The 25,524-nt window shown below is 40.1% G+C and overlaps 1 protein-coding gene across 1 annotated transcript in view; it reads left to right on the top strand.

The window, feature by feature from the left end:
- The window catches only part of RAB3GAP2 (RAB3 GTPase activating non-catalytic protein subunit 2), a 102,003-nt gene that overhangs the window by 9,535 nt on the left and 66,944 nt on the right, over nt 1–25,524 (top strand). The window contains exon 2 of the mRNA XM_052653706.1: nt 12,716–12,777. Coding sequence (XP_052509666.1) covers nt 12,716–12,777 — 62 coding nt within the window. The remainder of the gene's footprint in view (nt 1–12,715; nt 12,778–25,524) is intronic.

The following is a 25,524-nucleotide window of genomic DNA, read 5'->3' as shown; positions in this document are numbered from 1 at the left end:
ATGTCTTGGCTCATCTGTAATCCATTTGCAGTTCCATGGGCATCTCTGCTATAGGCAGAGGGTAACCACTGATGTAAGGCAAAAGTATAGCATTTCAAGATTTGATTTGCAGAGAGATGGATTTGGTGGCTCTGAAAAGGGTAGGTTTTATAGTTCAGAGTTAGAGGTAGGTATGAATTTGGGACATGGATTTGGAACATTTGGGAGATGTTCATACAACTCTAGATCAGGGTCTTCAGAATTAAAGACAGGACTAAGGCAGGAGCAGTGGTGATGGAATCTGAAACTTGAGAAACGTGGCAGTGGCAACCTGGGCAAGGAATTTGAACTGAGAAATAGGACAACCAGGTCAGTATTTGAGAGACAGTTCTTTGTTAGCAAAGAAGAGAATGAATGGGAATGGTGGGTGAAAGTGGAAATATAGTGACCAGTTGGGTGGCCTTTGTTCAGTTCAGTCGCGTCCAACTCTTTGCAACCTCATGAGTCACAGCACGCCAGGCCTCCCTGTCCATCACCAACTCCCGGAGTTCACTCAGACTCACGTCCATCGAGTCGACGATCCCATCCAGCCATCTCATCCTCTGTCGTCCCCTTTTCCTCCTGCCCCCAATCCCTCCCAGCATCAGAGTCTTTTCCAATGAGTCAACTCTTTGCATGAGGTGGCCAAAGTACTGGAGTTTCAGCTTTAGCATCATTCCAGTGTCTATCAAAAAGGGAGGTAATCTTCCTTAGATTGGTATTCTTCAGATGGTATCTAATGGTCTACACAGTGACAGTTCTGGATCTGTACGACAGTAAGTGTTTTTGTATGACTACTGTGTTAATATCATTTGGGACTATCGAGACCCTAAATGAACTTTCCTCATGAGAAAGAATTCTTGAAATTCTTAGGTGTCTGCCATACCATATTACTCCTTTGAAAAAGTGACCAAAACACAGTTCTTTGAACACAGATCATTGTTCTTTGTATCATGTGAGCCTAAGCCTCACATATAAATTCTTCAGAAGAGAGACTCTCAGGTAAAGAGAGATAATCACGTATTATTACATCGCCTCTATTTTTTTTAAGTGTATAAAATAGGACATAAAATCTATCTTCTAGCTACTCATATCCCCCCTTCCAGATGTCAAAACTTTAGTCTTAAGCTTTTTAGTATAGTAGCCACTAACTTCATGTGGCTGTTTAAGTATAAATTAATAGGAACTAAGTAAAAATAACTCCAGTTTTTCAGTCATACTAATTACATTTCAGTGGCCACATGTACCTACCTGCTGCTAAGTCGCTTCAGTCGTGTCCAACTCTGTGCAACCCCATAGACGGCAGCCCACCAGGCTCCCCCGTCCCTGGGATTCTCCAGGCAAGAAAAAGTGAAAAGTGAAAGTGAAGTCGCTCAGTTGTGTCTGACTCTTCACGACCCCATGGACCGCAGCCTACCAGACTCTTCTGTCCATGGGATTTTCCAGGCAAGAGTACTGGAATGGGGTACCATTGCCTTCTCCAATGTACCTACCTAGTGGCTACCTAATGGACAGCACAAATACAGAACACCACCATCACTATGGAAAATTCTGTCATTATAAAGTGCTGCCCTAGCGAGAATCTTCCAGACTTTCTGCTTAGACAGTAAACATACATGCTGTTGGGATGTTTTATTTCTCTATTTTGCATTTTATATTACAACCTCATTTTTGTAAAATGTACATTCTGGAACTTTTTTGGTTAATTTTTAATGTCAACTGTTGTGACAGTGTCAAAAAATGTCAATTTCTTTTTCAACCTGTGTATATAACTGTAGCATTTTTTTTCTCTAATGTCTGTACAGTTATTTCAGTGAAGACTACCAGGTTTTAAACATTCCCCTATCAATGAACATTTAGATTATTTCCAGTATTTTTGCTACAAGAAAATGTTCCAGTAAGCATCCTTGTACATGCTTTACCTAATATGTTTCTATTTCTGTATGTAAATTTCTGGGATTGGAATTGCTGGATAATAGAAATTCACATTTTAGTTGTTGAGCACAGTCACATAGTTAGTCTAAAAATTGGTCAGCTTTATTCCTGTCCGTGGTAAACAGAAATGCTCATTTATACCCACACTTGTCATCTTCCTGTGTCATCAGTTTCTTTGATTTTTGCTCTTCCAATAATGAAAAATGGATCTTAGGCGATGCTAATGTTATTATCAGATTTTATCTGTGTGTTTTTTTTTTTTAAGCAACAAGTAATAGCAAGATTAAGCTGGTATTGGAAGAATTTACCTTAACTATAAGGAAAGTTTTCTCACAGGGACAATCATATTAGAATTGAATAAGTAAGGAAGATACTGAATTGGCTTTAGAATTTGCAGAAATTAGCTTTGGTGAGCAGTATTTATATACCTTCACCCTCATTTACGTTCCCTGTTCAGTTCAGTCGCTCAGTCGTGTCTGACTCTTTGCGACCCCATGCAGCACGCCAGGCCTCCCTGTCCATCACCAACTACCAGAGTCTACCCAAACCCATGTCGGTTGAGTCAGTGATGCCATCCAACCATCTCAGCCTCTGTTGTCCCCTTCTCCTACGTTCCCTGATCTTTTATTATTTTATGCTGCTTTGGATATAGTAAATTCGTAACACATGAAGTTGTAGGAAACAACTATAAACGATATAGAAAGTCTATCTAATATACAAAATATATTGTTGCCCTTAGTAACTTCCTTTAAAAAATAAAATGAGTAGAAGAATAGGGCATATTAAATTTCTTCAAGTCTACAGTTTGTTTTTATCGTTTTTATTAGGATGGGTCTAAAGATTTCTTAGATTTGGAGCAAAAGAAGCATACTTGTGTTTTTTTAACTTTATTTAGAGCAAGAAAAGTGAAAGTGTTAGTTGCTCAGTTGTCTTACTGCTCTTCTCTCCATGGATTTCTCCGGCAAGAATACTGGAGTGCACAGCCATTGAGTTCTCCAGGGGATCTTCTTGACCCCAGAATCAAACCTGGGTCTCCTGCATTGCAGGCAGATTTTTTTTTTTTTTTTACCATCTGAGCCACCAGGGAAGCCCTTTAGAGCAAGAGGATACACTCTGTTTCTGCTTAAAGATATTTTCAGTTCTGTCCTTTTTTGAAATGACTGTCAAAACATTCTCCTTGAGTGATAAAGAAGGCCACTTATTTGATAACAGGAGTCCTTAGAAATCTGGAACTGGAAGGGGCCTTACAGACCTAGTCTGATTTAATCATGGTGTTTTGAAAGAAACTCCTGTTTGTTGAAAATGGGATGGCTTCCTCATTTTAGACTGCTGCCTATTTTTATGTGCTGAGAGGAATATGCTAATATAAAATTTATATTCCCATTTTCCATTTCTTTAGAAATAGAAAAAGATGAATAATTCTGAGGCACAGGAAATTAAGCAGCTTCTCTATTCTTTCAGCTTTTTTTTTCCCTTTGTATTGCTATGTGATGCTTTCTGTGGCTTGGCCAAGAAGAGCCAACTAAAATTGTTGAGCTTACGAATTATTTACAAGTTATAGGTTCTGGAGGTTGGTGCTCTTTATAGATATAAGTACATTTTCTTTTTCCTGTTTTAGAAGAATGGAAATGAATTTGCTTCAGTGCTAGTAAGATCTTTTCTTAGATCATAGAGATTAAATTTTCTTTTTCCTAACATTTAATGATTTCAGTTTCCCATTTAGTTTTCGATCTTGACATACTCATATTGAAGAAAGCAAATACTGTCAAATTAATTGCCCACTTCTAGAATTCATTTTCCTTTTTAGCTTCAGGTTCTTTTTAAATGTGAAACTATTACTAAGTTTATGAGGACAGACTGTTCAGAAGCAAATTGGAATAATGTATATTTTAAATTAAATAGAACTGTGAAAAGCAAAAGTTGAATTTCTCATTTAAGCTTTTGTTGGTAAAATAATTCATTCATTGGAAATATACCTTAAAAGACATCTTATTATTTTTTGGTGCTTGAATTACAATGTTTTCTCCATAGTTTGAAGGTTTCAGTGACTATAAATGACTGATGATATCAAGTTTTTTTAATACCAGTATAATCTAATCTCTTCAGGGAAAAAATTCTCCCTAGAGGAAGTTGTAGTTACATTTTATGTTTTAAAGTCATTGGTTTTATTCATTTACCTGATAAGGATAAGAACAAGAGTTTATGTTGCCAGTTTTTCTAGACAGTTCAAAATAGTCCTCTTCAGTGATATGTATTAAAAAATGATAGAAAAGTCAAACTACTTGTCAATGAGGAGGTTGTTGCTTTTTATTACTAATACTTATAACTTCATTTTGTTCATGTTTATTTCTTTCTACATCATATAAGTTGATTGGAGATAAGCTTAGGAATTTTGTTTAAATAGAGAGCAAGTATGATTCAAGGTGTGGTATAACATATGAATGAGGGGTAATTTTAGCAAATGAGGTAGTAATGACATAGTAGTTATGACTAACATAGTAATCTAAACTGGCAAACTTCTTTTCATTGTTTCTGTTTATTTTTATTTTTAAATTTGTCTTTGGCCGCACTGGGTCTTCCTTGCTGTGCAGGTGTCTCTCTAGCTGTGGTGAGCAGAGGCCGCTCTCCAGGTGCAGTGCACAGGCTCCTCATTGGAGCTGCTTCTCTTGTGGAGCTCGGCCTCTAGAGCACAAGGGCTTCAGTAGTTGCGGCTCCCCCGCTCTCAAACACAGGCTCAGTAGTCGTATCTCATGTACTTGAAAGCGCCATTTTTTTCAGTAGGCAGTACTGGAAATGAGGTGGGAAAGCCCAGTTGAAACATGGACATTTGAAATATTTGGCTTAGAGCTGAGGCTGCCCTGCTGTGCTATAGTTGTAAAATTACTGCTTTAGGAGCAACATCTGGCAGGTGAGCCATAGCACTAAAGTAACAAACCTAGGGAAGCAGTCTCATGATCTAATTTTAGATGTCTCCAATAGGCAATATTTGCCATTTCTTAGCTGTTTTGAATATAACCTGTTTTATTCACTGTTGGCAAAAAGAATATTTGCATAATAAAATACAGACACATTTTGAGAACGATGTGGGCGTTCTTTTTTGCCTTCAAAATGATATGGTGTTTATTTGGGAACTCAGTGTTCTTTGTAATTATTTTTTCTAGCCTACCAAAAAGTCAGGTTTAAAGTAAATGCTTAATTGAATGAATGTATTGGTTTTTCTTTACTGATGCAAGATCTTTTTAAAGTAATGATACAAGTGTTGTTTTGAAATGTTGAAATATACGTTGTGTGTGTTTGTGTGTGTGTGTGTGTATCTATCAAATACAAAGATCCATTGATCCATATTAGGCCAACTATATTCAACAATATTTCTAGGGGATCTTTTTACATAGTCAAATTCTGCCATTTAGACTTGAATTAGAACAAAAATACTGTTTCTTGTGTTCTTAATCAAAACTAAAGCTAAAGATTGTTAATTATTTTTCCTGACTAAAATGGAATAGAGAATTATCAAAATTTATCAATATATATTTATAATTTTACATAGAAAACTTATTTACAAAAGATAGTTTTGATTTGGAATATAAAGTCTTTGTATATAAGATAAAAATAAAATGTTTTTGTATTTCTGTGGAAATGTAAAATATTTAGAATCAACATCTGATTTGCTTACTATATTTAAATATGTTAATTTAAATCCTGCTCCTTTTATAGGGATATATGGGGAAACCTTTGGGTTAGAAGGTTATTTTCAAAGACTTGATATCCTAAATGGATATAAATATTTAAGTACCTACAGTGTTCTTGAAGATGCATATATGTGTGTGTAAGAGTTTGAGCACACACAGTATGTATATTTCTTGTCCTCCAAGGCTTAAATGGTTAGCTGTATTGACACGGTATACCTTTATGATCAACCAGACAAGTTAACAATGCAACAAATGACCCAATGCAATTTATAATTCTGAAAGGAAAATATAATCAAATGCTATGGTTTCACAAGAGGGAAAGATCATTGATAGATGCAGTAAAACTTCATAAATAACCCAAGTCCTGAAGGAGAAGGTGAATTTGGAGAGGTGGAGACAAATGGGAATACTTAAATTAGTTGACAGATACAGAATAGGCAAATGCACAGAGTAAGAATGAAGAAGGAGGGTGCTGTGTTTGGAGAGTAATCATTTTAACAGCCATCAAGGGTGTGTATGTGCCAAGCACTGTTCTTTTAACTCTTAACAAAAATGGATACAGTTATTAACTCCATTTTGCTAAAGAGGAAGCTGAGAGGAAAGAGATTAAATTGCCTAAGGATATATGACTCCTCAGGGGTAAAGCTGGGTATCAAACCCAGGCAGGCTGACACCAGACACCTAACAGTTGTTCTAGAGCTGTGCTGTCTTGTACTGTGCGGTGGAGCACTCGGAATGTGTCTGGTCCCGGCTGAGATGTGCTCTGAGTGTAAAATACGTATTGGATCTTGAAGACTTAGAGAACCAATGTGAAATATCTCATGAACAACTTAATAGTGATTACATATTAAAATGATGTTTGGGGCTATATATATTAAATAAAACATATTAAAGTTAACTATACCTGTTTCTACTTTTTAAATATGGCTGCTAGTCAGTTTAACAGGGCATGTGTGGCTTGTGTTACATTTTTTTTGGACAGTGCTGCTAAAGGCTGCCCTCCAGTAAGTGAAGAGGCTAATGAAGTGAAAGAATAGAAACAAGGAGGGCAGGCAGAGGAAAACAGAAGATTTTAGATCAGATTAGATAGGCATTGAAGTTTATCCTTGAAGCTAGTATTCCTCCGAGCATCATCCATGGACAGCCTGCCTCACATTTTCAGGATGGGATCAACCCTGAAACTTCAGTCATCCCTAATTCATTGTTTTAATCTCTTTGAAGATATTTTAAGGCTCTCTTATCGTGGACGTGAGTTTGAGTGAACTCCGGGAGATGGTGATGGACAGGGAGGCCTGGCGTGCTGCGATTCATGGGGTCGCAAAGAGTCGGACACGACTGAGCGACTGAACTGATCTGAACTGAACTGAGAGAGGCCATGCTACAGAAGAGACTGTAACTCCAGTTTTGTAAAGGCAATGGATGTGGATGCCATTTTCTTAATATTCTGATCAGTGTTGTTGAATTGAACTTAAGCCAGATAAAGGATACAGGCGGTTGATGACAGTGTCATTTAAAGGATTTCTTTCTGGAGATTAGGTGGTTACTACTTACTTATTTAATAAATGGGGGGGAATACATACAGTTACCCCATAATTTATAGCCTAGCCTTTGACTGAAAAGCATGCCACTTGGCTCATTAGGTGAACTGGGTGATTGTGTGGTTTTTGGAATTCTACACTGGATCCTGATCACCCTAAAGAAGTTTATGTCTTGAGTCTCCATCCTTGATAGTACATTTTGTTAAACTGACTTTAGTTCAGTTGCTCAGTTGTGTCTGACTCTTTGCATCCCCATGGACTGCTGCACAGGAGGCTTCCCTGTCCATCACCAACTCCCGGAGCTTACTCAAACTCATGCCCATAGAGTTGGTGATGACATCTAACCATCTCATCCTCTGTCATCCCCTTCTCCTCCTGCCTTCAATCTTTCCCAGCATCAGGATCTTTTCAAATGCGTTAACATCGGACTTACATCTTTTCAAATGAGTTTCAGCTGACTTACATCTTAATATATACAAGAGTTAGGACTTTCAAATCACCCTGGCTTATAGAAGGTTTTATCTATTTATTCTAACAGACCATCATCGTTTGATGTCTCATTTCTTCCTGTTATGTAGAAATTTATAGACCTTAAAGTTTTGTAGTAAATGTTCCTTATTGACATTAAATGGCCCAGTTCTCAAATGTTAAACACATTGCTCTTGTTATTCACAACTTTGATCAATAATCAATTAAAATACACTGATAATGACATGGATTGAAGAAGAGCATCCCTCATAGAAAAGTTACCAGAAGGAAAGACCACCTGAATAAAATGTTGTATATGAATGGCATCTTTATTAGACATTCAGCAGCTATTTTTTCAGTATAAACTTTTTGAAGATTGTGCTTGACCTGCTTTCATATTTGAGGACATAAGAAATAACCTTGGTGAGGTGCTAAGATTCTGATACTTCAAGAGTAGCTGTCAAATAGCAGCCTGCAAAACGGTATCAGATGAATTTTAAAGTAGGTCAGGAGGCTACAAACTTTACATCACTGACACTGAGTAACAATAGTCAGAAGGTAGTATCTTATTTACTGATGTTTCCATCTTTGATTTTTTTTTTCTTTTATGTTCCTCATTTTTAAGTTAACTAAAATTTGGACTGCATTTTCATACAGTATTATAAATAATACAGAGAATTCTAAACCAACCTTCAAAAATATTTTTAACCTCTCCAAGTAACAGTTCTGTTTTTCACAATCACCTTCCTTTAACCTCTTTGTACCATGACCCCTTGGGGAAATGTATTCCTGTGATAGTGGGAGGTGCCTGATTAATATTTCTTTCCCTCCAGTTAATAGAAATTCCCCAGTCAGAGACATTGAGACGGGTAAACCATCGTGAGCGCCACTGTTTTGTAAAAAGAAGGTATTTCTCAGAGTTTTTTTTCTTCCTGGAATGTTTTGCATTGTGCTTTATGGAGAGAACTGGGTCTCTGCAGGGGCTAATAGTCAAAATTTCTGCTGTCTTCTGCTGATTGAATGAGTCATTTGTGAATGGAGCTGGGTACTTTGTTACCAGTTTGGAGGAGAAATATCTCATTATTTTATAGTTTTCTTTTGAACAGCATTCAACAGAGGTTATGTGCACAGACTAAGCTCTTTGAAGGCTTATTTTGCTTTTGTATGTCACTTAGCACAGGGCCCAACACGGAAGAGATGCTGTATTGTGTTTGTTGAATGCATGAATGAATACATGATTAGCTGACCTTCATGAAGTACTTTAAATTCTGCACTTTTTTCCAGAGAATGTGGTAATTTGATAAATATTTTTATAGCAGTTTTAACATTGAGTTGTGGACCTTAGAGCAATAAGCTTTACTACACATTTTGCTTTCTCATACGAAAGACATTATCAGTTGGATGGCCTAGTTACCATCAGCCCATAAGAAGACAGTTGCTTTCTATGCAGTAGAAAAATTAGCAGACTAAAGGGATTGCCTAACAAATTTAGATTGCCAAAGAGCAACTGTAGTTTTCCAAGTTACAAAAAAGAAATTTCCAAGTCTCAATATCAGGGGAATATTTCCATGTTAATGTAATGAAATCTTGCTTTTGGTCTTACTTGTAAGCCCCACTGTTTCCTAATCTTACTCTTATTCATAGGCCGTAGGAGTAAGTATGGGAGAATACTAGGCAGCGTGGGCTCTGGAATCAGATAGAACTGAATTCAAACCCCGCCCCTCCATTTAATCCTCTGGATTTTAGGCAAGTGATGTAAACTAGGCAATCTGCTTTTCTCTGTAAAAAAGAGGGAAATAGGGGATCCTTGTCGTGCTTATGTGAATTAATGTCAGTAAAGCACTTAAGCGTATAGAAATGCTGAATACATGTTAGTTGTTGTTACGTGATAGCCTCTGTCTGAATGGCCTTTTTTTTTTTTTTTGCCTCTTTGCCTTTGAAAAGTTTCTAGCCACTTTAAAAAAAAAATCTGTGGACCATTTTTAAAGTCTTTATTGAATTGTTTAAAATGTTTGGCCCCAAGGCACGTTGTCATCTTAGCTCCTTGAACAGGAATCATACCCGAAGCCCTGCATTAGAAAGTGAAGTCCTAACCGCTGGATCACCAGCGAAGTCCATCTAGCCACTTTTTATAAGATTTCATTTAAGATGACTCCTCCCTGTAGTTTTTCGTCTCTTTTATGGCCTCATCTGAGTTTCCATCAGTTCAGTTCAGTCGCTCAGTCGTGTCCGACTCTTTGCGACCCCATGAATCGCAGCACACCAGGCCTCCCTGTCCATCACCATCTCCCGGAGTTCACTCTGACTCACGTCCATCGAGTCCATGATGCCATCCAGCCATCTCATCCTGGGTCGTCCCCTTCTCCTCCTGCCCCTAATCTCTCCCAGCATCAGAGTCTTTAGTAGTCAGTTACAGCCATCACCATGACGATTACTTCTCTCTCTCCTATACTAGATCACAGATTCTTTAAAAAGAAAAGGAGTTCATATGTTTGTATTTTTCTCTGTTTCTACTACAGGATTTGGCACAGGGTATTTAACAGAACAGTTGTTAAATTGTTCAATTGATGTGTCTATGGAAATCTTCTATTAGTTGTACAGTGTTAATCAAATGATTAGTACTATGTTAGGACTTAATATATGGCTAGCAGTGTGCTTGGTACATTATAAAGTAGCTATTTGGTGTTTAAGTACCAAAGACGGGGATATTGCCACAGAGCTAATTGAGCAGAGATTTCAAGTACCAGACTGTAACTTTTTTTTATCGTCTAATATATAGTTGATTTTAGCAGCTTTTGGAACGTTGTAGAGAAGTGGAAGTTCTTTTTGCTTCCTTCCTCCCTGTCAGCAGATAACATGTTCAGTCCCATCTTTTAGGCTGCCTTTTCCTCCAGAATTTTGAGGCTGATTGGTTTAAATACAATATTTTATTTATATTTTGTAGTATTTTAATAGCTAAATCCTGATCACTGGCATTAAGAACTTATTATGTTGGGAGAATGACATTAAAACATGTATAATATCATATGTGAGACAAATCGCCAGTCCAGGTTCGATGCTTGATACAGGATGCTCAGGGCTGGTGCGCTGGGATGACCCAGAGGGATGGGATGGGGAGGGAGGTGGGAGGGGGGGTTCAGGATGGGGAACACGGGTACACCCATGGTGGGTTCATGTTGATGTATGGCAAAAGCAATACAATAAAGTAATTAGCCTCCAATTAAAATAAATTTATATTAAAAAAAGAACTTACTATGTATCAGGCACTGGGGACTTAGCATGCTGATGGCAATCGCACTAACTGTAGGTACTGTCATTTTCCATGATGTTACAGGAAGAGAGCTAAAGCTTACGAATACAGGATAACTGTTCTGCGTCACAGAGCTGATAAGGGCTGGATCCAGGATGAACCTAGGTAGTCTGATTCTGGGGCTAAACTTATAATTAGACAACTATCTGCTCTTTTCACACTTAGGGAAACTTTAATTTGTTTTTTAATTTGATTTGAAGTAATACATATAGAGTATCTGGTGTTTGGTTCAGAATATTAATAGTTCCTTTAAAAATGATAGCTTTATTTATTCTCTTCTGATATGGTTTAAGATAAATTCAAAGATAATTATATAAAAATATACTCATTAATTTGGGATTTTTATTTTTTATTTAATTTGTTAAAAAAATTTGTGCTGGGTCTTTGTTGCGGCACGTGGGCCTTCTCTAATTGCTGTGTGTGGGCTTAGTTACCCTGTAGCATGTGGGATCTTAGTTCCTTGACCAGGGATCAAACCCTCATCTCCCACATTGGAAGACAGATTCTTAACCAGTAACTACCAAGGAAGCCCCCAGTTTGGGATTTTCAATTCCCCATTGCAGTGGTGGTTGGACATCTTTATTTTAATGCAAGACAATGTTCTTATGTATGAGAAATCCCAGAGTGTCAGGAAAAGGTGGAAAATAGTGGACCAATCTGATTTCAAAATTGTTTTCTTAATCTTTGATATATCTTATTAAAACACTTTTAAAGATCATGGCATCTGGTCCCATCACTTCATGGGAAATAGATGGGGAAACAGTGGAAACAGTGTCAGACTATTTTTTTGGGCTCCAAAATCACTGTAGATGGTGACTGCAGCCATGAAATTAAAAGACTCTTACTCCTTGGAAGAAAAGTTATGACCAACCTAGATAGCATATTCAAAAGCAGAGACATTACTTTGCCGACTAAGGTCCGTCTAGTCAAGGCTATGGTTTTTCCTGTGGTCATGTATGGATGTGAGAGTTGGACTGTGAAGAAAGCTGAGCGCTGAAAAATTGATGCTTTTGAACTGTGGTGTTGAGGAAGACTCTTGAGAGTCCCTTGGACTGTGAGGAGATCCAACCAGTCCATTCTGGAGGAGATCAGCCCTGGGATTTCTTTGGAAGGAATGATGCTAAAGCTGAAGCTCCAGTACTTTTGCCACCTGATGCGAAGAGTCGACTCATTGGAAAAGACTCTGATGCTGGGAGGGATTGGGGGCAGGAGGAGAAGGGGACGACAGAGGATGAGATGGCTGGATGGCATCACTGATTCGATGGACGTGAGTCTAAGTGAACTCTGGGAGTTGGTGATGGACAGGGAGGCCTGGCGGGCTGCGATTCATGGGGTCGCAAAGAGTTGGACATGACTGAGCAACTGAACTGAACTGAACTGAAAGATATCTGTGTGAAGTTTTAGGTGTGTTTTTGGCCACTGTGTACATTTAACTTGTCTAGTATATCAAGTAACAGATATTTGTCATTTTAAGATTTTTTAAAAAGTCACCTTTGCAGTTTGATTTAAATATGGGTAAACTTGATGTCCAGTATCCTGAAATCCAACTAACTCGCACACTTTTACATAGATGTGGAAATTCGGGTCAGATATTTCCTGAATATTATTACATATAGCAATATCCTGACCTAGTATAGTTTACCATTGTTTTCTTCCTTAATATGAGGTTGGTTCTATTATGTTTAGAGGAAGTGTTTTTAAAATAACTTAAGCTCTATATTTTACGTAGTAAGCGCTTTTCATCTTTTTCAAAACAGGTAAATCAAACTGGGAAGATGATGGTTGGGGAGCATGGGAAGAATCAGAACCCCAAGAACCTGTAAGTCTGCAAAAATATGCATGCTTTTTGATAGTGACAGTTTCCTTTTGTAATGATGGTGACATATTTCAGTGTTAGGTCACCATTGTTATCAAGAACATTTTTTGCTTACTCAATAGTACTTAAGTAGATGCCTGTTCCTAAGGATTTAATGACTTTTTATAGCTCAGTCAGTGGGTTCAATGGAGAATAATTGTTTTAGGAGTCTTTCTCCTTCATTGGTTATCCTTTCAGACTCTTGAATTTATTCATTCAACATAGATTTGTTACGTGCCCACCATATTCTAGGTGTTGGGAGTGTAGCATTGAGCAAGTAAACAGAGTCCCACTGTGTGCAGTGTATTTTCACCTATAGATAATAGAAAATCTAACCTGCACTGGCTTAAATAAGAGGGACACTCATTAGCTCACATAAAAGGAAGTCAGACATACTTTGTATTCCCAGATGGGTTGACGAGGCCATTCAGCTATGTCATCAAAGACTCACGTTCTATTCTACATACACCATGTTGACTTCATCCTAAAGCTTGTTCCTCTCACATGCGTGGTGGGGCAACTTGTTTTTTCATTTCTGACCAGAGAGAGAAAAAGGCTGGGGATTTTCATAGCTTTCTTCCTTGCCTTTTATCTCCTTGGCTCATTTCTGAACTATCCACTAGCAAGGTATATGAAATTTTCATCAGTCAGTCATATCACTTCCTGAAGTTGGAGGATAGAGGGTCAGCTTTTCCTGAGGCCCATGGCTGCACAGGGGAGGAGTTGATACCTGAACAAAATCAGGGTTTGGTTTTGTTTTGTTTTGTTTTAAGAAAGAGAAATGAACCTATATATTGGATAGGTCTTATCATCCCTGTGCCCAGCTGGGGAGAGAGGGGAAAAAAAATTTTTTAAGACACATGAAAAATATCAAATGGTGGTAGTAGAGAATGCAAATGGTGATGTAACAACTGTCGATTGGGTGGCCTGGGAAGGTGTTTAGGAGGATGTTATTTTAAGCTGAGGTTTGAAAGATGACAGGGAATCAGCGAGGTATAGGTTTGGCGAAGAGCATCACAGGCCAGGGCAACAGCTCATGCAAAGGCCCTGTGGCAGGATGGGCTTGGTATTAGAAGGACGGTAGAGAAGGCCAGTGGGGCTTGGCAGGACTGAGGTGGCTACAAGAGGGGGTTAGAGAAGCAAACTGGCCTGATTAAAGACTTCATGAATTTGAAGTTTATTCTAAATGCAATAGGAAACCACACTGATCTGATTCCTTATTGTTCATCTTGCTGCTGTTTAGAATAGATCAAAGTAGGGAGCAAAAGTGGAAGCAAGGGAGACCAATTAGGAGGCTATTAGAGGAGTTTAGTTGAGAAATGATGGTGACTTGCATTAAGATAGAGAAAATGAGAAATTGGTAGATTCAGGATGAGTTTGAGAGGTAGTGCTAAGACATTCCTATGAATTGGCTGTGAGGTATAAGGGGGGAAGGAAGAACCTAGAATTAATTTCTTTGATCTAGGGCATGGTATATAGTAGATAAAGTATAACAAGATGTTGCTGCTCCCTAAAGCTTAGTAATAGGTACCATTCTCTTTATTTTTGTCAATCTTTGAAAGTATCCATAATAAAAGGTCTTTGAAAATCCTTCCAGATATTTGGCTTGAGCTACTGAATGCATGGTGTATCATTTCCTGTGTTGGGAAAGACAGAATAGATGTGGAGGAGAAATGAGAGAGCATTGTGTTATAAGCAGCAGAGCATGTTAATGTCATATAGAGTTGTAGCAAAGCTCCAAGGGGAGATACAGAACAGGGGACCATTTCAGAGGACCTCAAGGAGGATTGGGATGTGCTGCATGGGATGCAGTGCAGCTCAAGGAACTTAGTTATCCCATCACTTCTGCAAACACCACCTTGTCCCTCTCTGGTCTAGTCCTGTGTCAACAGGGAGACTCATACTGTCTCTGCATTTGCTAATAATAAGACTGACTAATTTCTGCTTACTCATAACTTAGACTCTAGAGTGTCTTCAGTTCTTTCTCCTTTTCATTTCCCCCTGAGAGCTCCTATGAGGATTTTACTGAGTCTGTTCATCAGCATCCAGTGTAGGATATTTGGGGAGGGAGGGGTGCGGTGTGTAGATTTATATGAGGTCAGGGACTTCCCTGGTGGTCTAGTGGTTAGGACTTCTTGCTTCTGCTGCAGAGGGTATGGGTTCTATCCCTGATGTGGGAACTAAGATCCCATATGCCACATGGCGTGGCCAAAAATAAAAAAGAGGAAAACTTCAGAAAAATAAGCTGGTGCTGAGTTTTGGTACCTATTTAGAGGCCCAGAGGCCCTCATCGTAAAGAGTCTACTGGTCCATTTGAATGGATTTTTACTTGTGAATGACGCAGTTGGGGATTTGTGTGCAAGGCTAGTTCTCCTTACAAAGATCTACTACATCTTCCCTGATAGTATTACGGGGGTGGGTTCACTGTGTGTCATACACCTGCTTTTTGGTTTTGCCTTCCTTAAGCTCACAGTTTCTCATGGCGTATAAGCCAACATAGGAGAAAACGGGACTTCCCTGGTGGCTCAGACAGTAAAGAATCCACCTGCAATGTGGGAGACCCGGGTTCGATCCCTGGGCCGAGAAGATCCCCTGGAGAAGGAAATGGCAACCCACTCCAGTATTCTTGCCTGGAGAATTCCATGGACAGAGGAGCCTGTTGGGCTACAGTCCATGAGATCACTACAGGCTGGGGTCAGAGAAGCAGGCAGGCCTGGTGTAAGGCTTTGTGAATTTGAAGTTTATTCTACGTGTGATCAGAAACCACACTGATTTCTGGTTTTTGAAGCTCACCTTGGCTGCTCTGTGTGATAGGTTGCCTCCCATACTCATAAAGGTCATGGGTTGTTTATTGTTCAGTACTTCATTTTGATGTTGCACCGTCCCAGCTGATCCTGGTGACATGGACAGTGGCAGCCTAGTTAGACTGTGTAAGTGTTACTAACCTCCTTTCAATCTGACATGTAAATATGTTGTCTTCTCTTTATTGGGAAGGCGATGCTAAATCTAGGGATGACATATCTTTGAGTTAAAGCCAAAATATGCTTCTACTCCTTCTGAAAACACATGAAATTACTCACATGTGGAGCATGGCTTGAGTCAGATAATAGTTGAGTATTCACAAGTGACCCTTGGGAACGAGGGTGGCTTTTCTTCTTTGTCTTGATGGATTTGCTCACACTGTGGACTTGAAATGCAGCAAGTAAGGCAGTATTGTTAGGCCTTGTTGACAACAGTTTGGGGGTACCAGTCATTCCTGTTTGAACCCTTTGCCCTGTCATAGTCTCTCATATATGGTGAGGGAGAAGGTATTTGGATGACAAAAAAAGTGGGCTAGAACACTGAGGCAGTTATTCAGATATTCAAGTCATCCTGCAGTGTTGAAGAGAGCTTCTCTGAATTTGGATCCAGTCTTCAAAACAAGACAACATGGCACTGTGGCCAGGGAAAAGGATGTGACCTCTGCCTGACACAGCAGCATCATCCAGAACTTTCTCTGTGTAGCATCATTATGAAGTTCTGCTGAGAAAAATGTTATAACCAGGACTATTAGTCATTTTACTCAGCTGAAGCAAGAGACTTCTGTTACTTCTGCTACCATCTACAGTGATTAACAACTCCTAAGGCACAGCCAGCTCCAGGGGCCTAGCAAGAATCAAGAGTGCATTTTGTCAAATGCATGAAATGCAAAAGTGGCACGCTGTAGTCAGGGTAGTAGGTGTAACCACCTAGTGGGAATGGAGAGGGAGCTTCCTACCCTCTCTTGTCATGTACAGACAGCAAACCCAAAACCTGCCTTCCATGAGTCCCCTGAAAGTTCTTGTCCACATTAAAGATGAGTGAAGTGAAATCAGTCATGGTCTGATTCTTTGTGACCCCATGGACTATACAGTCCATGGAATTCTCCAGGCCAGAATACTGGAGTATGTAGCCTTTCCCTTCTCCAAGGGATCTTCCCAACCCAGGGATTGAAGCCAGGTGTCCCACATTGCAGGCAGATTCTTTACCAGCTGAGCCACAAGGAAGCCCAGGAATACTGGAGTGGGTAGCCTATCCTTTCTCCACGGGATGTTCCCAACCCAGGAATCAACCCGCGGTTTATTGCAGGCAGATTGTTTATCAACTGAGCTATCAGGGAAGCCCTTAAAGATGAGAGAGACCACTTCCAATCCTTAAAGATGAGAGAGAACAGGATTTAAAGAAGTGGAGCAGCTTTAAGTCAGGATGCTATCACTATCAAAACAATGAGAGGCTTCTCCACCAATTGCCATTGGCCGTTACTGTGACTAACAGAGGAAAGTAGGCTTTCATTCTTGTTTAGTCTGACATTAAGAGACAACTAGTGTTCTGGTCTTTAGGAGGCTGCAGTGGTGTGTCAGTGAACCACAGAGAAGGGTACCTAAGAGTAAAGTGTGGCAGCCTCTGCCACTGACTGCCGACCTGAAGGCCAGCTCACTGCTACTGAGTCCAGCAGAAGAGCTATAAAAAGTCAGAGTGCTTTTTATCTCCAGGAGACTGTCAACTCTTTGATAGTGGTTTCTTATTTTTATGGCAGAGGGGAGTAAAAAGCTTTTGTAATCAGAGAGATTTAGTACCAGGGGTCTGGATAAGGCTTTGCTAAGGAAGGAGAAAGCCTCTTTAATTTTGCTTCTGGAGTGTCAAGTAGAATAAGGACTCAGTGAAGAAAGCATAATCTAGTATCTGTTATCATCAATAGCCAGCTGTGTCCAAGAAGGCATTCATCTGTATGGCAGGCTTTGGAACTTTAAGCATGACTTCCATTATAGAAAAGGACAAATGTCCTTCTCCTGTAGATATTTCATGCCTGTGTTAGTCTCTTGGGCTGCCATAACAGAATACCACAGACTGGGTGGCTTAAACAACAGAAATTCATTTTCTCACAGTCCCGGAGGCTGGAATCCCAAGGGCAGGGTGCCATCTGGGTTGGTTTCTGATGAGACTTTTCTTCCTGGCTTGTGTCCTTACCTGGCCTTTCCTCTGTGTGTGAAGACAGAGAGTGGGTTCTGGTGTTTCTTCCTCTTATAAGGATACCAATCTAACAGGTTGGGGCTGTTCCCTTAAGACTTTATTTCACCCTGATTGCCTCATTAAAGGCCCATCTTCAGATACAGTCACATTGGGAGTTAGAGCTTGTGAATTTGGGGGTGGGATACAACTCAGTCCTAACAGTGCCCCAAATAACAGGTGTAACTTTCATGTCTAGAAGTGCAATGGATAAGGTTAAGAAATTCCTCCTCGCCTGTGAGTAAATACACTAAAGGATTGAAAGACAAGCAGAATAGGTTTTCAGGATGGAAGAAAAGGCAAAACAAAGATCTTTCCCCGAATTGAATTCTAAGCTGGCATCATGACAGATTGTACCTGACTAAGGGAAGTGGGGAAAGAAGATATTGAACGATAACACCTATCACTTAATGATGTATGACAGATAGTAAATTGTATTTGTTACAGTGTTGTAATGGGCTTCCCTGGTGGCTCAGATGGTAAAGAATCCACCTGCAATGTGGGAGACTTGGGTTCCATCCCTCGGTTGGGGATCCCTGGAGGATGGCAACCCACTCCAGTATTCTTGCCTGGAGAATCCCCATGGACAGAAGAGCCTGGTGGGTTACAGTCCATGGGGTTGCAGAGTTGGACACGACTGAGCAACTGTGCACAGCACAGCACAAGGGCTTTTAGTTGGGGTATAGTTTTTCACTTTGAGAAGGAGGTGATACTTTGCTGAGCCTCAGGCTGTAATGGGAATTGAGCTTCCCAGGTGGTGCTAGTGGTAAAGAACCCGCCTGCCAGTGCAGGAGACACAAGAGACACAAGTTCAATCCCTGGGTCAAGAAGATCCCCTGGAGAAGGAAATGGTAACCCACTTCAGTATTCTTGCCTGGAAAATCCTATGGACAGAGAAGCCTGGCGAGCTACAGTCCATGGGGTCACACAGAGTCAGATATGACTGAAGTTACATAGCATGCATGCAAGGGCTTTTAGTTGGGGTATAATTTTTTGCTTTGGGAGTAAGGTGCTATATTTTGCTTAGCCTCATGCTATAATGAGAGTTGAGGCAGTGGGAAGAAACTTGCCAGGTTAATTAAATTTTAACTAGTAAGGCAGATTGAATGAGCTTTCTTTCATTAAAACCAAAGGGTTGAAAGTACAGAATCAAGGAGTAGCTTGACAGCAGTTTCTGGAACAGGAACACGAAAGGTCTTAGGTTAAGGTCCTCAGTTAAGGTAGGCAGCATGGGAAATTTTCATTCAAAAAGACACTCTAGGACTCTGTTCCATCTGTTTTACAGAAGGTGATAGCATGCCGTTTACAGAGACACTACTGATTTCACACTTTAATGGGAATATAAGCATGCTTGCCAGATAGAGGCCCCAGAAAAATGTTCATTTACAGGCTGAGAGATAGGAGACAGCATAACCTGATTAGAGATTCTCAGAGCATTAGTGAAAGTGTTATTTGCTCAGTCCTGCCCGACTCTTTGTGACTCCATGGATTCTAGCCTGCCAGACTCTTCTGTCCATGGGATTCTCCAGACAAGAATACTGGAGTGGGCTGCCATTCCCTTCTCTAGGAAATCTTCCCAACCCAGACCTCCCACGTTGGAGGCAGATTCTTTACCATCTCAGGCAATAATCTGGAGTAATGCTGGAAAATGTCTTGCCTTATTTTAGTGCCAGTGGACTCTGGTGCCATCTGCCACAGAAGATACGTAAGCACAGGCTCAGCCAGAGGCAGGAGAGCACCCACAGGATGCTGCGAGCATGCCCCAGGCTCTCCTGTGAGGGGTGTGGTCGCAGAGGGTCTCTTTCCTAAGGTGGGCCTCATCAGGACTTTGGACTTTTAGAAACACTTTTGTTTCTCAATGACCTTCCTCTCCACATTAACACGAAGCTGGGTTTAGCCTAGTGCTTCTCAACCGGGGGTGATTTTGCCACTGAGGGGACATTTGGCAATGTCTCGAGACACTTTTGCTTGTCATAGCTTGGGGGGAGGTGCTAACTGGAGGGATGCTGCGAGGTATCTTACAGTGCACAGGGCATCCTCCGAAACAGGATTGGCCACCGAAAATGTTAGTCATGCTAGAATTCAGAAATCGAAATCGTGGAAAGCCCATGGTTTCTTGTGTAAGTCTCTGAGCCTTTCTTCCCACCTTTACCTCCTTTTGTTCTCTAAAATTTCTTGGCCTCGTTTGTGGGCCTCTAAGCTTTTGGTCTTGTAAATCAACCATACCTCAATTTAAGAAATAAAGTTATTTAATTTTTTTTAAAAAGGAGGGGGGGAAAAAAAAACCTTTTATCTTTATGGCCATGAGTTTGGTTTTAATAGATTCCTGTGGAGTGGTTTGCTAGGATGAAAAGTGCAGCTAAAGAACTGTTCACCAGCAAACAATGTAACCTGTTCCTGGGTCTTTGACCACAGACCAACCAACAGTCCAGGCTCAGTCTTAGTGGCAATATTAATGCCTAAATATTTAAGAGCAACCTATTTTTAGTCTCCATATTTAGTCTCCATATTTTAGTCACCACTTTTCCTTGCTCTCGACAGTTGTCCATTTTAGTTCAAGCCTGGACTCCGCAGGCATTCCTGCAGGGTAGGTTCAGGGAGTTGGTTTTGCATAGTGATGGCCCTCTGGTCTTCTGGCAGGGAGAGAGGGACAGCGACTGAATGAGGAGTCAGGGAGGGGATCTAGGGACCTGCCTCTGCCTAAGCACTTTTTCAACCAAGCCTTCTGACTTTAGCCGCTCTTTGCTCTCACTTCCACAGGGAGCTGGCACCAATTCCTAAGCCTGCTGGCAATTTTGCAGTGCAACTGGAGTTGCTTCTCAGCTTTCCCCGGCATCACTTTAGTGGGAGTCAGTTTTCTAAGGACTGTAAAATCAGTTACCTCCTGTCCATCTGCTTTCTAGTTCTCAAATTTTAGTGGTTTTTCTCCTCTTGTTCTTTGTGCCCATACTTGAAGCAAACTCTTTTCCTGCTGGTTTTAGTGGGGTTGAGAGTGCTGAGAAAGTGAGAGTAAAATTGATATGTTTAATTCTCCTTATGTCAAGTCCATAGAGACTTCATTTTTACATACTGTTCTAAGTCTTGCCTTCTCCATTTAGTGTAATACGGAGGTTTTTCTGTGTCTCCATATATAAATCATCTAGTTCTATTAAAGTAGTGCTGTTTCATTGTCTAGATGTCTGTGATTGATTCAAGCACACCCCTATTGAGGGACATTCTGTTTTTGTTCTCTCTTCTGTCACAGGCAATGCTGTAATCATTTTTACATCTACTGTGTGTCTTTGGTTACACGTGTGTGCAGTATGATGAGTGCAAGTCAGACTGCCAGAATTTCTATCCTATCTTTGCCACTCAGTGACTGTAGAGCCTTGGACAAGTTCTATAACTTCTCTCAGTCCAGTTACCTCATTCCTAAAGTGGGACTAATAGGATTATTAGTCATAGGATTAAAATTATAGGATTATTGAAAGTGAAAGCGAAAGCGAGGTCACTCAGTTGTGTCTGACTCTTTGCGACCCCATGGACTGTAGCCCATCTCTGTTCATGGGATTCTCCAGGCAAGAATACTGGAGTGGGTTGTCATTTCCTTCTCCAGGGGATCTTCTCGACCCAGGGATCGATCCTGGGTCTCCTACATCGCAGGCAGACGCTTTACCCTCTGAGGGAAGATGAAATAAGATGTGCTTAAAATAGTACCTAGAACATACATAGTATGTGCCACAGTAAATGTTAGCCATTCTTATTTTTCCTTTAGAATAAATTCCTAAAAGGTATACATGTTGTTGTTGTTTTAGTTATTACTAAGTCATGTCTGACCCTTTTGCGATCCCATGGTCTGTAGCTCGCCAGTTTCCATCCATGGGATTTCCCAGGTAAGAATACGGGAGTGGGTTGCCATTTCCTTCTCTAGTTGACCTTTCTGACCCAGAGGTGGAACCCATGTCTACTAGATTGGCAGGCAGATTCTTTACCACTGAGCCACCAGGGAAGCCCGAAAAGGTATACATGTATGTTTCAAATTTTAATAGAAATTGCCGAATGGTGCTTCCAAAAGCCTGCCGCATTGTATATTTCAAACATAGTGAGACTGTCTTCCTTCACTCTCTGTGTCACAGAAATGAAAACATCTCTGAGCTAATTGCTTTCCATCATTGTCTGCTATTTATTTTGTAAAAAATGAAATATTTCTCTGTATGCCTATTTTTATCAATCCTGGGAAACTCAAGACTATGAGAGATGGATGTGTTTTCTTACAGTGGTACTTTTTGAAATCATTGGCCCCTAGTAGATTATCAAACTATATACTTTGCAAAATCAGAATGATGTGAAATGCCATTTCAGTGTTTTAATTTGTATTTTTAAATTTATGAGTGACATTGGTCATCTTTGCGTTGGTCATCTTTTCGCTCAGGTATTGTTGGGAGAATGTGTACTGTTGTGTGTGTGTGCGTGTGTGTGTGTGAACACTAATAGCAGTTTAAGGTCCATAGCATAGTTTAGCTGTCAGATCTGTTCTTACTTACGTTGGATGCTGATTATTTCTTTTTTATTGAGTCTTATTTGTCCAACTAGATAGTAAAGATTTTGAGTAATAATTGGTTAGTATTTGCTTATATCCCAGGAAACAAATAGATTTTAGTATTAAGTGTTGTCTCAAAAATAAAGAAGTTTGATTTTTATGTTTGGTGTTTTGTTGTAATTATTTGTGAAGTGAATTTTTTGTGAGTAATGAATTCCTTTTGTAAAACTGAAGTTTACAGAAAATTGAGGTGGGAAAAAATATAAAGAATACAATACTCAACTTTCTAGCATCTAAGAATAGTCATCATTACTAACTTTAAGAAGTAATTGTGGGCACATTTGGCTGAGTGGTTGGATGAATGGGCACACAGATAATTCTCTAAAAATGGGATCATATGTATACAATTTAAAATAATAGCATAATTAATCCTGTTGGAATTGACAGTTGAAATAAAACTGGAAGGGTTACTGAATTATCGTTAAGTTACTCTAAGGGTAGAAAGAAAAGTAATTTTAAAAACTGAAAGATTGAAGTCAGAGGTTTTTGTGACTTCAAGGTGTTTGTAAATTTTTTTCCTTTGGGTTATCTGTAATGAAATTTGTAACCAACTTTATAGCTCTTGCCTTGCCTCATTTTAATTTTGACAAGACCTTAACTTAAGATGTTTGATTTGGGAATTTTAGTCTGTGATCTGGAAAAAGGCCAAGACCAATACTTTTCATGATGTGTTAGAGAAAGCTCTAAGGTTCTACGAAAGCTCTAAGGTTCTACAGAGATGCTTCCTCATTTCTGCTTTTATCTATTTCATATATTAAAATACTGTATAAAATTTTGTTTGGGAATAAGAAAGTCCTGCAACCTAAAAAATAGTTTGAGAAGCATTGGGAAGTACATATGCTCATAGGAAACTAGGGAAAAAAAAAAGACAACTTATATAGCATTGTTATTTACTTCTTTGTGTTTCAAAATTGCCAAGCACTTACATCTCTTGGTTTAGAAAGTGTAGTTCAGTTCAGTTCAGTCGCTCATTCGTGTCTGACTCTTTGCGACCCCATGAACTGCAGCATGCCAGGCCTCCCTGTCCATCACCAACTCCCGGAGTTTACCCAGACTCACGTCCGTTGAGTCGGTGATGCCATCCAACCATCTCATCCTCTGTTGTCCCCTTCTCCTCTTGCCCTCAATCTTTCCCAACATCAGGGTCTTTTCAAATGAGTCAGCTCTTCATATCAGGTGGCCAAAATATTGGAGTTTTAGCTTTAACATCAATCAGAAAGTGTAGATGGCTAGTTTATTCCCATGAATTAGGAAGTGAAATACTGAGAATTTACGCTGAGTATGCTGACAGTGCCTTATTTGTGATGGATTCTGTTGGCACCACTGTTACATGTATGTGTCTGTGACAGCACAGTGACAGTGACAGTGAAAACTGCAAGTGATGGACTTACTAACTAAAGCTGAAAGCTCTGAAAAATTGCTCTGGGCTGCTGCAGGGGCTCTCTAGTCATCACAGTGGTTGATACACTACAAAACATTTGCGACTCTTCACAGAGTGATACTTACCAACTATAATGAAAGGTCAGTTAAATTACTGCATTTTCCATCTGCTGCCTTGTGAAAGATTAATCGTTTGATGAATTTGTGGGGTTAACATCAAAAGAAATAAAATTTTAAAATACGTATTTGTTACAGTCCTCGTGTTTAGAATGGATTCCCTTTCATAATCCATGTTGATGGCTTCCAAATTTGTGCAGATTAAGAAAATATTTTACTAATCTCAAGGCAGAGAAAAAACTTTGAAGTTTAGGATATGCTTAAAGAAAATTATACATTCTCTTTTCTTACCCCTAAGCAGGAGCTGTGTTTTATAGCTAATGGATGAATTTAATGTCAAGTTTAGTATCTGAGTCAGAGTAGGCAATGGCACCTCACTCCAGTACTCTTGTCTGGAAAATCCCATGGACGGAGGAGCCTGGTAGGCTGCAGTCCACAGGGTCGCTGAGAGTTGGACACAACTTAGTGACTTCACTTTCACTTTTCACTTTCATGCATTGGAGGAGGAAATGGCAACCCACTCTAGTGTTCTTGCCTGGAGACTCCCAGGGACGGGGGAGGCTGGTGGGCTGCCGTCTATGGGGTCACACAGAGTCGGACATGACTGAAGTGACTTAGCAGCAGCAGCAGTATCTGAGTGCATGCTGATTTTTGTGGCAAGCCAAGGTAGTCCTTGATGGTGCTGTTTTTGTTTTTTTAAATATCATGCCTCACTAGGGAAATTAAGTACTTTATTACATGATCGCATTATTGTAGAATCATTACCTTCAAGGGAGCATTTTTCATGGCCATGGGCCCCATATTCGTGTGGGGAGGTTTTCAGAAAAATCTTAATTGGTAGCAGATAGCCTTATGGTACAAAACAGTGATGAGCTTGCATCTTACCAGCCAGCAAATGTGTGTAGGCACATTCTTATGAGACCTTGACAGCCCACTTTCCTCCCTTTACTGTTTTTAATCATCGAGGGACGCTCGTCTTTCAGTCTAGAAGCAGACTAGAGCTCCTTGTCACCCCCTTCATTCTGAATGCAGAGCAGAGCGGAGTTGAAGGGGCTGTGACAGTTTTGCTTCTAGGGCTCAGCTTCTCAGGGCAGTGCAGCTTGGAAACAGCACAGGGGGTTGTCCAGGCGGTTGCACCCCAGGGCCTGAATTCAAATGCCTGCGTCCAAGTCCCCGCTCCCTCTGTGTGATGTAGGGAAGGAGAGGAGTAATGGAGCCTTCTTGGAGAGCAACAGTGAAAATTAAGTACGATTTATATGTAAAGCATTTAACACAGCGTCTGGCACTTAGTGAGTGTTTGGCAGATGTTCCTGTGTACATCATCCAGGTCACTGATGTCAGCCCTATGTCATTCCTGTTGAGTTAGGTGGCCAAACCCAAACACACATCTGGGGCAAACACTTCTCAATGAAATCAGTGTCCTCTGCTTAGGGTGGCGCCAAAGGATCCTTTATCGTGAGAGGAGATTTCACATGAATGGCCTCATTCCTGCCACGTTGCTCGGGTGTAAGTAGCAGGCATTCTAGGACAGTGAACAGTGTAGGACATCTACTTCCCCACACTGTTGTTCTCTGCTTGCCTTTGTGTATAGCATATTAATTGTTGATTCA

This window comes from Budorcas taxicolor, chromosome 16 (assembly GCF_023091745.1).
Source record: "Budorcas taxicolor isolate Tak-1 chromosome 16, Takin1.1, whole genome shotgun sequence".
Taxonomy (NCBI): Eukaryota; Metazoa; Chordata; class Mammalia; order Artiodactyla; family Bovidae; genus Budorcas; species Budorcas taxicolor.
Note: the sequence above shows the minus strand (reverse complement) of the source record. Positions and strands in the feature narration are given on the sequence as shown.